At 30.5% G+C, this 13,949-nt stretch overlaps 1 protein-coding gene across 1 annotated transcript; it reads left to right on the top strand.

Moving 5' to 3' along the window:
- Positions 1-1,002: 1,002 nt before the first annotated feature.
- Positions 1,003-3,279, top strand: LOC124844174 (uncharacterized). Its single transcript, XM_047321058.2, has 3 exons — positions 1,003-1,328; positions 1,735-1,864; positions 2,187-3,279. The coding sequence occupies exons 1-3, from the start codon at positions 1,196-1,198 to the stop codon at positions 3,106-3,108; spliced, it is 1,185 nt and encodes a 394-aa protein (XP_047177014.2). The 5' UTR covers positions 1,003-1,195; the 3' UTR covers positions 3,109-3,279.
- Positions 3,280-13,949: the final 10,670 nt, after the last annotated feature.

Raw genomic sequence — 13,949 nt, 5'->3', positions numbered from 1 at the left:
TTATACCATTACGGTAAAAAGGACCAAACCACTCTCTCCCTCCCTTCCTAAATTCTTCATCTTTAAGGTTATTACGTAATCTATACCAAGATTTAATATCACAGTACATTTGGTCTAAAGTACTCTCATTTACTTTCTGCCACTTTAATTACGCTGTTGTATTCATGCATAATAAAAACAAAATTAAATATTTTTTTAATCTCTTATTTTTAACATAAAATTAGAGGTTATAATTTGTTTTATTCAAAATTTTAATATATTTTTGTCTTTAATTACACTTAAAAATAAATAAAAATATTTTTTTAATCAAATTATATTAAATTTTTTAGACTTATCATCTATGTTTTTTAATTGATATTAAAGTAAGAATATGTCAAATAATATAAATAATTTAGATATTAACTATTTAACACATAAAAAATAATATAATTAATTTAAAAAATATTATTTATTTGCTTTTAAAATTTAAAAATTAAAATATATTAAAATTTCATACATAAACGAATTTCAATATTAAGTTAAAGTTAAAGATATCACTTCAAATCACGTATTTACCAAAAAAAAGAATTAGTAAAAGTTGGAACTCTATACATATAAAGAGTTTGGAAACAAAATGCGATGGTTTTAAAATGTCTCAGTCAAGCAGCTCTGTCATATATGACAATTTATTGTGTACAACTACTCTGGTCCCTAGCCATTGAGCATAGATGTATGCATGTGTGCGTATGAGACAATAACATATAATTGGTGTTGTGTTGGTTATGGCTATGGTTATTGTCTAAATTTGTGAGCGACGGACTAAACGGTCTCCTCCATGCAGCGCGAGGTTAGCGAGGTGAAACTCTGAGGGCCATCCATTGCAAGCAACAATTCATCCTCCATTTGTCACATTGTCAATAATCGTATCTCCATAAGTCCAGCAGTGTTTTGTCCCCACATGCCATCAATGTTCAAAGTGGTCGTACTACTCTGAGAGGCTTATATTGAACACATGCAGCAGCTACAGCCACACTTTCAATGCCCTCATTAATTTGTCCATCTAGTACACATACATAACATACATACATAGTCACACCCCTTTCTCACCTAGACACACACTTACACTGCACTTTTTCACCATTCTTTTTCTAACTCCTCAATCTCCTTCCACTGCCACTCATACATGGCTTCCTTCACCACCTCCTGATGCTGTAAAATGGGAAGAACTCCTTGCTGCAGTCACGAGCAACTCAGAAAAGGTGCCTGGACTGTTCAAGAAGACCAGAAACTCATTGCTTACATTCAGAAACATGGCACTGGAAGCTGGCGTACCCTTCCTCAGAAAGCTGGTCAGTTTTTCCTTTTTTTCTTTTTTCAAATTTTAACCTTCTTACTCTTCACTGCTTCACCATCACTACTCAGTGTTATGTTGTTGCTGTTGATTTAGACATGTATTTGGGTAAATAGCTTGCACTTAGTCAGGGTTAACATTGCCTCTGATTTGTTGGAAACTTATCATCAATACGATGTGTATATGATTAAATATAATTTGTGAGTGTGTTCAAATCTCACATTTCAAGTTGGTTTCTGAGATTGAGTTGAAGTTGAAATTCATCTTTTTAAGATGGTTGGAGCAGGTTAGAAACAGAGTTGTTTAGAATTAGTTTGGCTAGCATCGTTCAGTAGTTTTGGTCTTGGAGATCATCGTTCAGTAGAGTGAGGGCAACTTTTTTGAGTATTTCTTGTGTACTACAGGTCTTCAGAGATGTGGAAAGAGTTGCAGGCTGAGATGGTTTAACTACCTCAGACCAGACATTAAGAGAGGAAAATTGAGTCCGGAAGAAGAGCAGAAGATTATAAAACTTCAGGCTGTTCTTGGCAACAGGTGAAAGATCTAACTGCTATCAGTTCTGAATGTTTTTGGTTAGATGCCCTGCTGCAGAATATTTTCATTTATGCAGCTATGCAGCTTAACTAAGATACTGGTTTAGTTTAGATACATATCATTTGAATAAATGTTTCCATAAGTAGGATATAAAGAAAACAAAGACTTTTTGGATAAAATATTGTAAGTTAGAAAGCAGTTTTAATGAAACTGAATTGTAATTGGTAAAGCAACTTATTTTATATGTAGGACCTTACTGAGTGGAAATGGTGGATAACTTTTTAATACATTGTATCGCTTTCGTGTTTTTGGTTCCTGCTAGGTGGTCAAGCATTGCAAAGCATTTACCAATGCGAACTGATAACGAAATAAAAAACTATTGGAACTCGTATCTGAAAAGGCACTATGAAAAGAATGATGCGTATCCATCGAGTTCAAAACCAATTAGCACTGCTAGTTCCACAGAATCAAAATCCAGTGACTTGTGCATGGTTCCATCAAAGGAAACTGATTGCCATGGCCCAAATGCCACTCCACACCAATCTAATCAGTCCAAATTACCAAAGACAATGTCATCCTCAACTCAGCTTCTCAACAGAGTTGCTAGTAAAATTCTTTCATCTGGGTACCTAGAAGCAATAAAATCATATCAACATGTTGTTGCTGGGAAAAGCAACGGTGATAATAGTGTGGTTAAAACCGGAATTGAAGTAGAAAAGGAGGGTAACAGAGACCCCCTTGTGCCTAATTTGACCTCATCAAATCATTCAGTAACTTGTTCTGCTCAGCTACTGAACAAGATGGCTACTTCACTCCCTCATAAAGTTCACGGTCTTGAATCTGCAAAAGCTGTTTTTTCAAAATTACTGGAAAGCAGTGAAAAAGGAGACAGTGGTAGTGATGGTAGCTTTATTAGCAGTGATCAAATTGGAGAGTGTTTGAATGCTCTAAGCCCTTTTGAGGATGGACCGCACATAATGAACGTGGTTGGGTCCCCTTCTAGTCCTTCCCTCATATTCAATCAGGTGACCACACCCTCATGCTTTTCAGACAATGAAGATAATTGGCAAAACGTTTCATCTAACTACGTTTCATTCAGACATTGTGCTCCAACTGCTGCTGAATGCAGTGTTTCTGAACTAAACTTGGGTGAGTCTTCTAGTTCAACGTCATGTTTCCTGTTTGAAAATACTGATCTCGGAATCTGTGACGATGAAATAAGCAAGTACATTCAGTATTTGTAAGAAAAAAATAAATTACTGAACACCCAATGCAAATCGAGGAAGGGAACAGAAAGAAATAATGTATTGATGATATATGGAGATTTTTCTGCAGAGGTGTTGTGTTTATCAGAGGTATCTATGTATCATCTCTGTGTGTTTTGTAATAAGAAATTTTATTTTTCCTTTCTGAAATTTCTATAACTCTGACGAGAGACAAAAAAATGGAGAAAAGAGACATTTAGCACAAAACACGTGATACGACAAGAAGAGGTTAAATAATGTGATGTGTAGAAATATAATTAAGGTGGTGTGTAATTAGGACCCACATCGGTAAATAAAGTGATCACGCATCTCTCCAATAATCCACGGGAAGGTTGGGTGGACCCCAAGTAATAACGGGTCAACACTTATTAAATAACAACCACACGAAAAAATCTAGATATAAGAAATAATATAATAGTATGATGATAGGAAAACCAGAGACAAAAGTATATAGTGTCATTTATTGTCTCATCTTCTGGGGTTCATGGAAATAGATGGGAGGAAGATAGGGTGATAATAAATAGGTTTAAATATGTTTCTAGTTTTTGTATTATTTTTTAAATTGTTTTTGGAAATTTTAATTTCGGAAAATGTTGCTGCTGGTCCATTAATACTGACAGTGCTATATTTGTTGGTGTGACCGATGATATCCCCCCATAGTAATTGCATTTGCAATTAGTTTCTCAAATTGCAAGTTGGACCTTTCCGTCCCTCAATTGGAAAAAATGAATCAAACTTTCTAATTAAAAAATGGATGCTAAGCTATTTTATTTCATTCGACTTCTTAAAAAAAAATCACAGCTGAAAAATTAAAAAATAATTTATTCAGTACCTACCTAATTTTTTTTATGATATGATAAGTTTAAGAATTCGTTCGGTTTTGCATATTTACTTAATAGTGCGAATGAGAAACATGCATCTCGATCAAAGGTTAGGGGACTCTAGAATTAGACCTTAAGGGGACTTTGGGAGCTGACCCTAAAGACTCAAATGTGGTCTTTGGGAAGTAATGAGGAGTGGTGTGTCGCGGTTAGAGATAAGGGGATCCTGGAGCTAACCTTAAGGACTTCAGTTGTGGTCTATTGGAGAGCAGCGGGGAGTGATGGATTTGACGTAGTTGTAACAAAGGTGAACCTCGCTTGACGAAGCTCTTTAGTATAGTGTTGGGAAGTGATACATATGTACTTGACCAGTAAAACTTGAGGAGGAGCAGAGGAAGTAACCTCTGTCCGAAGACTCCTAAGGAATAGGAAGGAAGAGTGGTTTTAGCTCTAGAGGAGAGTTGGTTTTGGATGGTAAACTACGTGTGAGGGTTATATTAATGATTGAACCTCTTGGGTTGTGTTTACACATGGATTTAATGTTGTTGGATACAACAATAATTGTTATATGATAATGTGCTATTGTATGAATTACCGTAAGATTGAATGAGGTGTGTTATGACGTATTATTTCTATTATATATATATATAATATATATATATTATATATATATATATATATATATATTATATATATTATATAAGTTTAGTTATTATATTTTTAAGTTAGTTTACCCTTATGTTCGTGGTTGTGATTTTACTTGTGAGAATCGTATTATTTGTGTTATATGTGAACAAATAATATTGTAGATGATGGTTCGAATGCACAATATTGAGGAACTTGGGGATTGCTTTGGGAATGCATTTTCTTGTATTTTGAATGTATTTTGGATAAATTTCAATTATTGACTATTTTTAAATATTGTCTTATTATTTGAAATGAATTTTATTGAGTGAAACATTTATTTGATGAAATAAATGAACATTTTAATTTTATTTTATAATGCAAAATAAATATGTTTATACTATACGTGAAAATTTTCTATGTTTTTAGTAACATTTTGAAGCGGTGCTACAAATTTAGTTCACAAAATCATGCATATACCATATAGAATTCACTTGCATTTGGTCTACTAATCTCTTAAACTTTATAGATACAACAATCAACCCATAAGTCAACCCTTTCAATACCATTGACGTCATACTTTAACACATTAATCAATGAAAACTAGAACAATATTCTCTTATCTTTTTAACAATTTAAACATATTAATAGTAGTTTTCCTTTAACTAATCAATCTCAAATTAGTTTAGATATCATAGAGAAATTCAATTACATCAAACTAAAAGTCCAACCTATATGGAGAAATAGATTCAATCATAACCTAACCCTTGCAATACCTTTTCTATTTCAATAATACACTCAATTAAGAGATCATATAGAAATTCAAATACATCCAACAACTCGAATTATAGTCAAGTTTCCCTTTTTCATCCAACAATGTCACCATTAAATAATTTATCTCTATTAAGTCATACTTCTAAAAACAACTTTTACCCATCTTCATTTCATTACTCTTAATCACATTCAATCTCTATCAAGATTCAAATAATATTCATTATAATTCCAATTCATGCAATTGTAATTAAATAAGATTACAAATAATTGGTTAGCTTATCTTACACTAGTACAAAAATCGCGTACAACGTCGAATATTTTGGGTTTTTAACGACGAATTCGCGAACGACGTCATATCAGGAGACGTTAAATTGACGTCGAATTTAAAAAATTTGACGTTAAATTAACGTCGAATTTTGTCAATATACGACGTTAATAAACATTTTTTTTGTTTTTTTTTAATTAATTGTGATCCTTTTTTACAACTGTATGAAACCTGAAAAGCAGAAAAACAACAAATTTCAGTTTTTGGTATTTTATAAAGTAAGAACTATGAACGTTTAGTGTAGTATCAACAACAAACTACAATAACTAACAATAAACAAGTTCAATCAAACAATAACAAACAAGTTCAACCAAACAACAACAAACTAGTTCGACAAAAAAAAATAACAAACAAGTTCAACAAATAAGTTCTTCAAAACGAAAACGAAAACGAAAACTAACCTTCAAAAAGTGGGTTCGTCGGAATAAAGTGTCGTCACCAATGACAGAGAAAGCAGAATGCACCTATGAAGGACAAGAGCACAAAAATAATCGGTCAAAACAAACGAAAATCATACATAAAGTAGTTAATTAACATGAATTTGTATCAAATGAAAGAAATATTACATGTGATTGTCGTCAAACTTCATTTGAGAAAAGTTTGAGAAGAGAAGAGGGTCTCGCGCGCTAAGATAAAATAAATGAATTTTCAATTTTCCACTCAAATTTTTATTGAATTCACTAATCTTTTGATGTCTAACATTAGGACATTCAACGATTTATATCCGTTTACATCGAATTACAATTCTAAACGACGTTTAATAATTACATTTTTTTACAAAAATGTCACCGGCCATTTTTAGTGTTGACTATTCAGTGCTTGGACGGTAAACTCATGACATTAGTGTTACCTTAATGTGTGTTCCTGAAATAAACCACTCCTTACACAACTTTGTTTTTTTTTTAAATTTTCTCTTTCTACCCATGCAATAGGGCCTAAGAGCTAACCTTGGGGATTCCAACTATGGTTTTTAGGAGAGCAGCGAGGAGTGATGTGTCTCGACCAAAGATGAAGCGGCTCTGGGAGCTAACCTTGAAGGGTCTTTGGAAGCTTACCCCGAGGACTCTAAATGTGGTCTCTGGGAGAGTAGTAGGGGGTGGTGGACTCGACATAGTTGTATTAAAGGTGAACATCTTCAAGAAACGCTTTAGAAAAGTGGTGGGAAGTAGCATCTGTTTACTTCGCCTGTAAGGCTTGAAGAGGACCAGAGGAAATATGCTTTGTTTGGAGACTCCTAGAGAGTAGAAAGGAAGAATGGCTTTAGCTTTAAAGGTGAGTTGTTTTTGGATGGAAAGTTACATGCAAGAGTTATGTTGATGATTGAACCTCTTGCGAGACAACAATAATTGTTATTTGATTATGTGTTATTGTATAAATTAACGAAAGATTGAATGATGTGTGTTATGACGTGTTGTTATTTTATATATATATATATATATATATATATATATATATATATATATATATATATATATAATATATATTATATATAAAGTAATAATTATTATGTTTTCTTTTAAGTTATTTCATCCTTTCATTTTCATGGTTGTGATTTCTACTTGTGATGATAGTATGACTTATGTTATACGTAAGTAAATAATGTTGCATAGTATATATATATATATATATATATATATATAAAGTAATAATTATTATGTTTTCTTTTAAGTTATTTCATCCTTTCATTTTCATGGTTGTGATTTCTACTTGTGATGATAGTATGACTTATGTTATACGTAAGTAAATAATGTTGCATATGATGATTCGGATACATAACATTAAGGAGTTTGGAGATTGCTTTAGGAATGCATTTTTTTTATGTCAAATGTATTTTGAATAAATTTTAATTATTGACATTTGTAAATAATTTCTTAATCTTTGAAATAAATTTTGTTAAAGTGAAACATTTATTTGATGAAATAAATGTACGTTTTAATTTTTTTTATGATGCTAATATATATGTTTAGAATATGAGTGAAAATTTTCTAATTTTTTAGTAACATCCGTGAGGGGTGCTACAAATTTAGTTCACAAAATCATACATACAGCACATAGAACTTCACTTGCGTCAGGTCTAATAATCTCTCAAACTTTATAAATACAACAATCAACCCATAACCCAACTTTCTCAATACCATTTCTGTCATACTTTAACGCACTAATCAATGAAAACCATAATAATATTCTCTTATCCTTTATGGAGAAATAGATTCTTTAACTAATCAATCTTAAATGAATTAAGATATTACAGAGAAATTCAAATAACTAAAAATCCAACCTTTATGGAGAAATAGATTCAACCATAACTCAACTCTTTTAATATCTTTTCTATTTCTATAATACTGTAATACACTCACTTCAGATGTCACACAACAATTCAAATACATACAAAACTCAAAACACAATCAAGTTCCCTTTTCATCCAATAATGTTACCGATGATAAAAATAATTTGTTCAAACTCCTGAAACCAGTTTTTATCTATCTTCATTTCATTGCTCATAATCACAATTCATTCTTTTTCAAGATCCAAATAATATTCATTATAATTTCAATTCATGAAATTATAATTAAATAAGATTAGAAACAATTTATTAGTTTTTCTTACCTTAATCCAAGTTCCTAAAACAAATAATCCCTTACACAACTTGTCCTCTTTAATTTTTTTTTTCTACACACAATAGGATCCAAACAAAAATTAAAACGTGATTCTAAGATTATAAAACTAATATCTAGAAAATCGAAAAACAGAATGTTACCAAAAAAAAGACTACATATTAAGTGGAAAATGAATTGATTCAAAAAATGGTAGAAATTAAACCTATTTTAATTCAAAATTCAATCGGTCTAAAATATTATTTAGCTCTTTAATTTGTTTTGGGTGTAATTTAATTTTAAGAAAGATAAAAAATTAGAAGTGAAAATTGAGATAGGAAAGAGATAGGAAAAAGATCTAGACACGTAAGAAAGAGAAACGAAAGAAAGAAAAGAAAAAGAAGATGGAGAGAGGGGCTGCACGAAGTTTTAATTAATAAAAATAACTATACTTTAATCCCAAAATCAAAACATAAAAGTCAAAACTTTATTCATGCCATCATGAGAAAAAACAAGAAAAGTATAAGAAAGGAAGAATCATTACAGTTGTCAGTAGCAATCATATGTGCCAATATTATAAGCAAAGGGATAGCTAGAAATAAGAAAGATGCTTCAAAGACTATTAAATGGTTTTTTCACAAATTAAATAAATGATAATTACATCAATAAATTTTCAATAACATCAAATTTGGAAATCAAAATTATTCATTTCCCAATGAGAAAAAAATTAAAAGCCGTTTTTAAATTTGTGGAGTAAAAGATATTTTGAATTTGGAATATTAGAAAAACAGTTTTCAATTTGAGGAATTCAAAATATGAAATTTGTATTAAGGGACAAAAAGTCATTTCTAAATTTATGGAATTAAAAATAAAATTTTATTTAAATTTTAGGGACGGGCAATATTTAGTTACAAATTTAAAAAAAAATAAAAAGTAAGTTTTAACTACGTTTTCTTCTATTCTTATTTCATAAAATGAGGTGGCAGTCTAGTTAAACTTTTCAACTCTCTACTCTTTGCGCTCCCAACTTCCTATACACTTTGGTTTCTGACTCTGTTTCATTTCCAATCTTTCACATTTGAGTGGGTTTTCAGATATCTACAGGTCAAACGTCTATATAGACATCCGATCTGTACAGGCCAGACGTCTATATAGACATCTGATTGGGGTTCGACGTCCTATCAACGTCACCCGAATAGACGTCAGGTCGGGATCAGACGTAAAAAGCACAAAATAACAGACGTTTAAAGCCTTTTCTGCATTAGTGGTACCATTTTGCTGACAAGGTGATTTTTGAAAGTTTCCTTTTCTTTTCCCTAGATAATTCTTAATGGGCCTCTTAGTTGGGCTATGTGCATCAAATTTTATGCAGGAATGCAAAGTAAGAAGACGATTTATCTTAACAATATAAATGTTGAGACGTTTTTGGATAATATATCCTAAACATCATGCATGCATAATGATATGTCTTTAGACTATGTGTATCAAATCATACAATTGAGTATGATATCATTAGACGATGATTCCTATGATATTTTAACTATGAACCTATATGTGATTAATAGATAAGGCAACATTCATACTTACCTTTCCAATTCTTGTTGTCTTGTCTTCTTTCTCGTTATTTTTTGTTTCTTCCTTTTTCTTCTTCCTTAGATTTCATAATGTATACCTTTCTTCCTTTATAATGGGTGAGTGTCCATAGTCTTGACATTATGGTGGGAGTTTATCTCCTATCATCCATCAAATCTGCAAGAGAGATAATTTGATTCTTTAGTACCCATCTAAAGTTGGGTCCAACCTTGTTAGTTTTACTTGTCCTTTTCTCTTCAGAATTGGACTTATCATTGAAGTTTTTTTCTTCTACTTTAATAAATTTGATGAACCTTGTTGAACATGAATGATTTCTAAATTTTTCATTAAAGCCAAAACTTGTTTTATCATGGAAATATTTGCTATTATTTACTAACATGTCTCGACGTCTAATTCCTTCATAAGTTTTGTTTAATATTTTGAATAAAGCATCTTTTGTTATCTAACCTCATTTGTTTCCAATTTTAAAGTTTCAACTTTTTCATTGAAACCACTTATTTAATGTTGTAAAGACACTTAATTGTCTTTATAGGATGCTAAATCATTTTTCAAAGTTTCATTTTCTTTTGACACATTTTTATATTGTTTCTTAAGACGCATTTGCTAGCTTAGAAGAATTAAACATTAGTTCACCATATGATTTAATAAAAAAGTGAAGATCATTAAAGTCTACTTCATTGCCAAAGTCGTCTGACGTATCATAGGTTGGATTAGCCATTAAGCATAGATCGACTTCTTTGTCTTCATCTTAGATGAGCTTTGATATTCTCAGATGCTTCATACCTTGATTTGTGATCCATTGTCCAAGAGCTTCTGGTAAGATGCATTCATTCTTTATTTAGAGGTATGAAGTTTCCATTGGGTACAATATCCAACATGTCAATATGACATGATTCAAGAAATGTAAGCATTCTTTGTTTTTAGAGATTGAACTTTTCTCCCTTGAATAGAGGAGGAAGGTTGATGGATATCCTTCACTTTAAATTGTGATTTGGATCATTTCCTTAAGTCCTTATAGGGGGGAATAGTGTTTTCAAAATCTTTTCACAAATAGTGTCTAATTAGTGTTTCAGAAATTAGCAAACAAGAATACTCTCAGACAATGATGTTTCACAAGGCTTTATAAAGGTTTTAACGAAACGTAAATTATGAAATATAGCTTTTCAAATATTTATGCAAAGCAGTGTCTAATACCTTGTAAAGAAAATATGAATATGTGTAAAGATTGTGAGGTATTAAACACTAGTTTTGTGACAAGAGTAAATGTCAAATTTTTTTAATAGTAAAACAAATAAACTACAAATTTTATGTTGGTTCACTCAAACTTAACTAAACCTAGTTCTCACTTAAGAACTCTTAAGGATTTCACTAATATTTTCTGATTACACGAGTTTTGTCTCTCTAAGATCTCACCGAGTATTTTCACCACTCCTGGTTTTCTAGTCAACACGATTAGACGGAGTTTAACCTCTCTAGGATCTAACCCTAGCCAACTGTCTAAACGTTCAACTCAACCTGAGTTGAACAACCAAGTATTTGAGTTCTCTCCATAACTTATAACAAATCCAAAAATGGATTTTCTACAACGTACAAACGAATAACTCTTAGCGAGAGGATATACGTTCAAATACAATACAATCTGTAACACTTGAAAGTATTTCTCTCTTTACAAAGATTTCTCTCTTAAAAGATATTGAGCATCAGATGATGTAAGAACATTTTAAGCTTTTCTCTTTTTTTCACATTGTTATTCTTCTTATGTTATCTTGTGTTTTTTCATCGATATCTTCTCTTCAAGCTTTCTTTTATATATATATATATATATATATTCTCTTGAAAGATGATCGTTAGACCGATAAGTTGACTTTAGAGGAGTTGGTATCCTTTAGATGTGAAATTTGACTTTAATCTACTTTTAGGGTTCATAGATTTTTCTCACAACCTTAAACGAAACTTGAGCTTATGCGATGTGACAGGGCATATGACTTCAAGGAAACATTTCTAGAATGTTCTTTTTTTCTCACAACATCTTTTTTCTTGGATGTCGTGATCTTGATCATATCCTTCTGTCTTATTGTTTTGCACAAATATCAAGAAACAAGGTATACAAACATAGAAGTATTTTTTTCGTATATGCATTAAAATGTTTTGAACGTTGATAAGCAGTGTAGCATGTTCAAGACATTTTATCATTTGTCATTTTATTAATAAAGACATTGTTTGGTAAGACAAATGTATATTTATTAGATGTTATAAACATAAGATGCTTTTTCAAGGTTAAAGTGTTTAGGAGTCACTTATCAGACGATAATTTCTCTAGAAGCTTTGTTTGATATAACATTGTATTTGAATGAAACATCTCTTTTATCCTTAGTGTTATATGAGAGTTAGACTTCTGTTTTCATAAGAAGTTAGCTTATTTTACTCATATAGTCTATTCAGAGATTTCAATGAGAGACACTTTCTTTTAGACACTCTTTATGTTCTTCTAATTTGTTTAAATAGTTTAGTCTAGAAAGCATTACTTCAATTCGTGGCTTCGGAAGTTATAAAACGCTTATTCACTAGACACAACTGTTTTAAACAACTTTTCCTATCCAGCAATATTTTGTTTACTACTTATTGTTAAAGTCCAAAACCTAGGTTACTTAGATGGTCTATTCTCTAAACGATTTTTGTCTTATATGACAACACTAAACAATATATATATAATTCCTACTCTAACATTCACACCACTATTTGACAAGTCTTGATGTCTTAGAGGTAAGTCTAAACTTCTTAATAAAATCCCTAATGTCTTAGATCTTTTTATTAAAAGTTTGCATTAAGCATTAAGTTCAGATGTTTAGAATGACCAATTGATAAACTTTATGTCTAGATGCACAATCAATTAGTTGTTCTATCCTAGTATAGGTTCTAATATTGTGTCCAATAATCAAATATTCATCAATAAATTATCATGCAATTAAGAACGAGAATAAAACACAAGTAATGAAAAAGAAATATATTCAATATAGCAAAAATTACAAAGAGTTAAGATACACTATGTCCAACTCCTCTAAATAAGGAAATTAGTTACTCTTATAGATTTTGAACATTAGAAAAAAAAATAATGGTAAATATCTCCAACTTCCAAAATAAGTCTCCACCAAAGAATTGAATTTTAACTATATAAGACCTTTTATTTATAGATTTTAAAAAATGCATAGCTTTTAGACTAGACTTGAAATTTATACTTGATTTTATACTTCAGGTAATAAGCTCTATTGATAATTGCTTTTATTTATATATTCTTTAATCTTCTATGATTCTTATTATCTACAAAATTATAATTAAATAAAACCTTAATTATCTAAAGAGATAATAATCAAAATACCAATAAAAGATTGTCCTTGTCTTTTTTAAATTTATCTATGAAATATTAATTATCTAAACAGATAACAATCAAAATATCAATAAAGATAAAAAAAAAAATTATCTTTTCTAATAAAAAAATAAAAGATCAAATTAAACAAGAAAGACATGATAATGTGAATTATCAACTCACCACTAACCAAACAAACGTAATCAACTCGTTTTATTGTTTTATGCGTTTTTTTTTTGTTTTGAAAGTGCTTTTTGTAGGTTCGAAACCATTTACTATTTCTAATTAATAGTAAAATCTATTTGGTGATACATTTTCATGATACTTTGTTGCATTTATCAATTTAATTTGCTTCACTTTAAAATCCTTAAAGTAAATTTAGGACAATTTTATTCTTGTAAATAGATTTTGATTAACTGAAAATTACTGTCATTTGAATATAAAATAAGCCAAGTGAGTTTTAAACCATTTATTTCTTATGTTACATCATTGAATTTGAAATGCTAGAACTTAACTTGAATATTTGGATTGAAACTTACTTTATGCAATTTCCAAAGTGATTGAGGCCTTCCTTATTTTAAATCAGGGCCCAATTAACATACCCCCGAAATAATCCCATTGTGCATTCCATTAAAGTCAGACTGCTCATTTCTTTGATTCTGAAGCTCACTAGAAGCCAATGAAGTGAAAAATAATGAAAAACCTAAATTGATAGAATTTGAAAA

This window comes from Vigna umbellata, chromosome 9 (assembly GCF_029865625.1).
Source record: "Vigna umbellata cultivar VRB3 chromosome 9, Vumbellata_1.0, whole genome shotgun sequence".
NCBI classification, from domain to species: Eukaryota; Viridiplantae; Streptophyta; class Magnoliopsida; order Fabales; family Fabaceae; genus Vigna; species Vigna umbellata.
The sequence above is the reverse complement of the archived record's forward strand: the minus strand, read 5'-3'. Positions and strand labels throughout refer to the sequence as shown.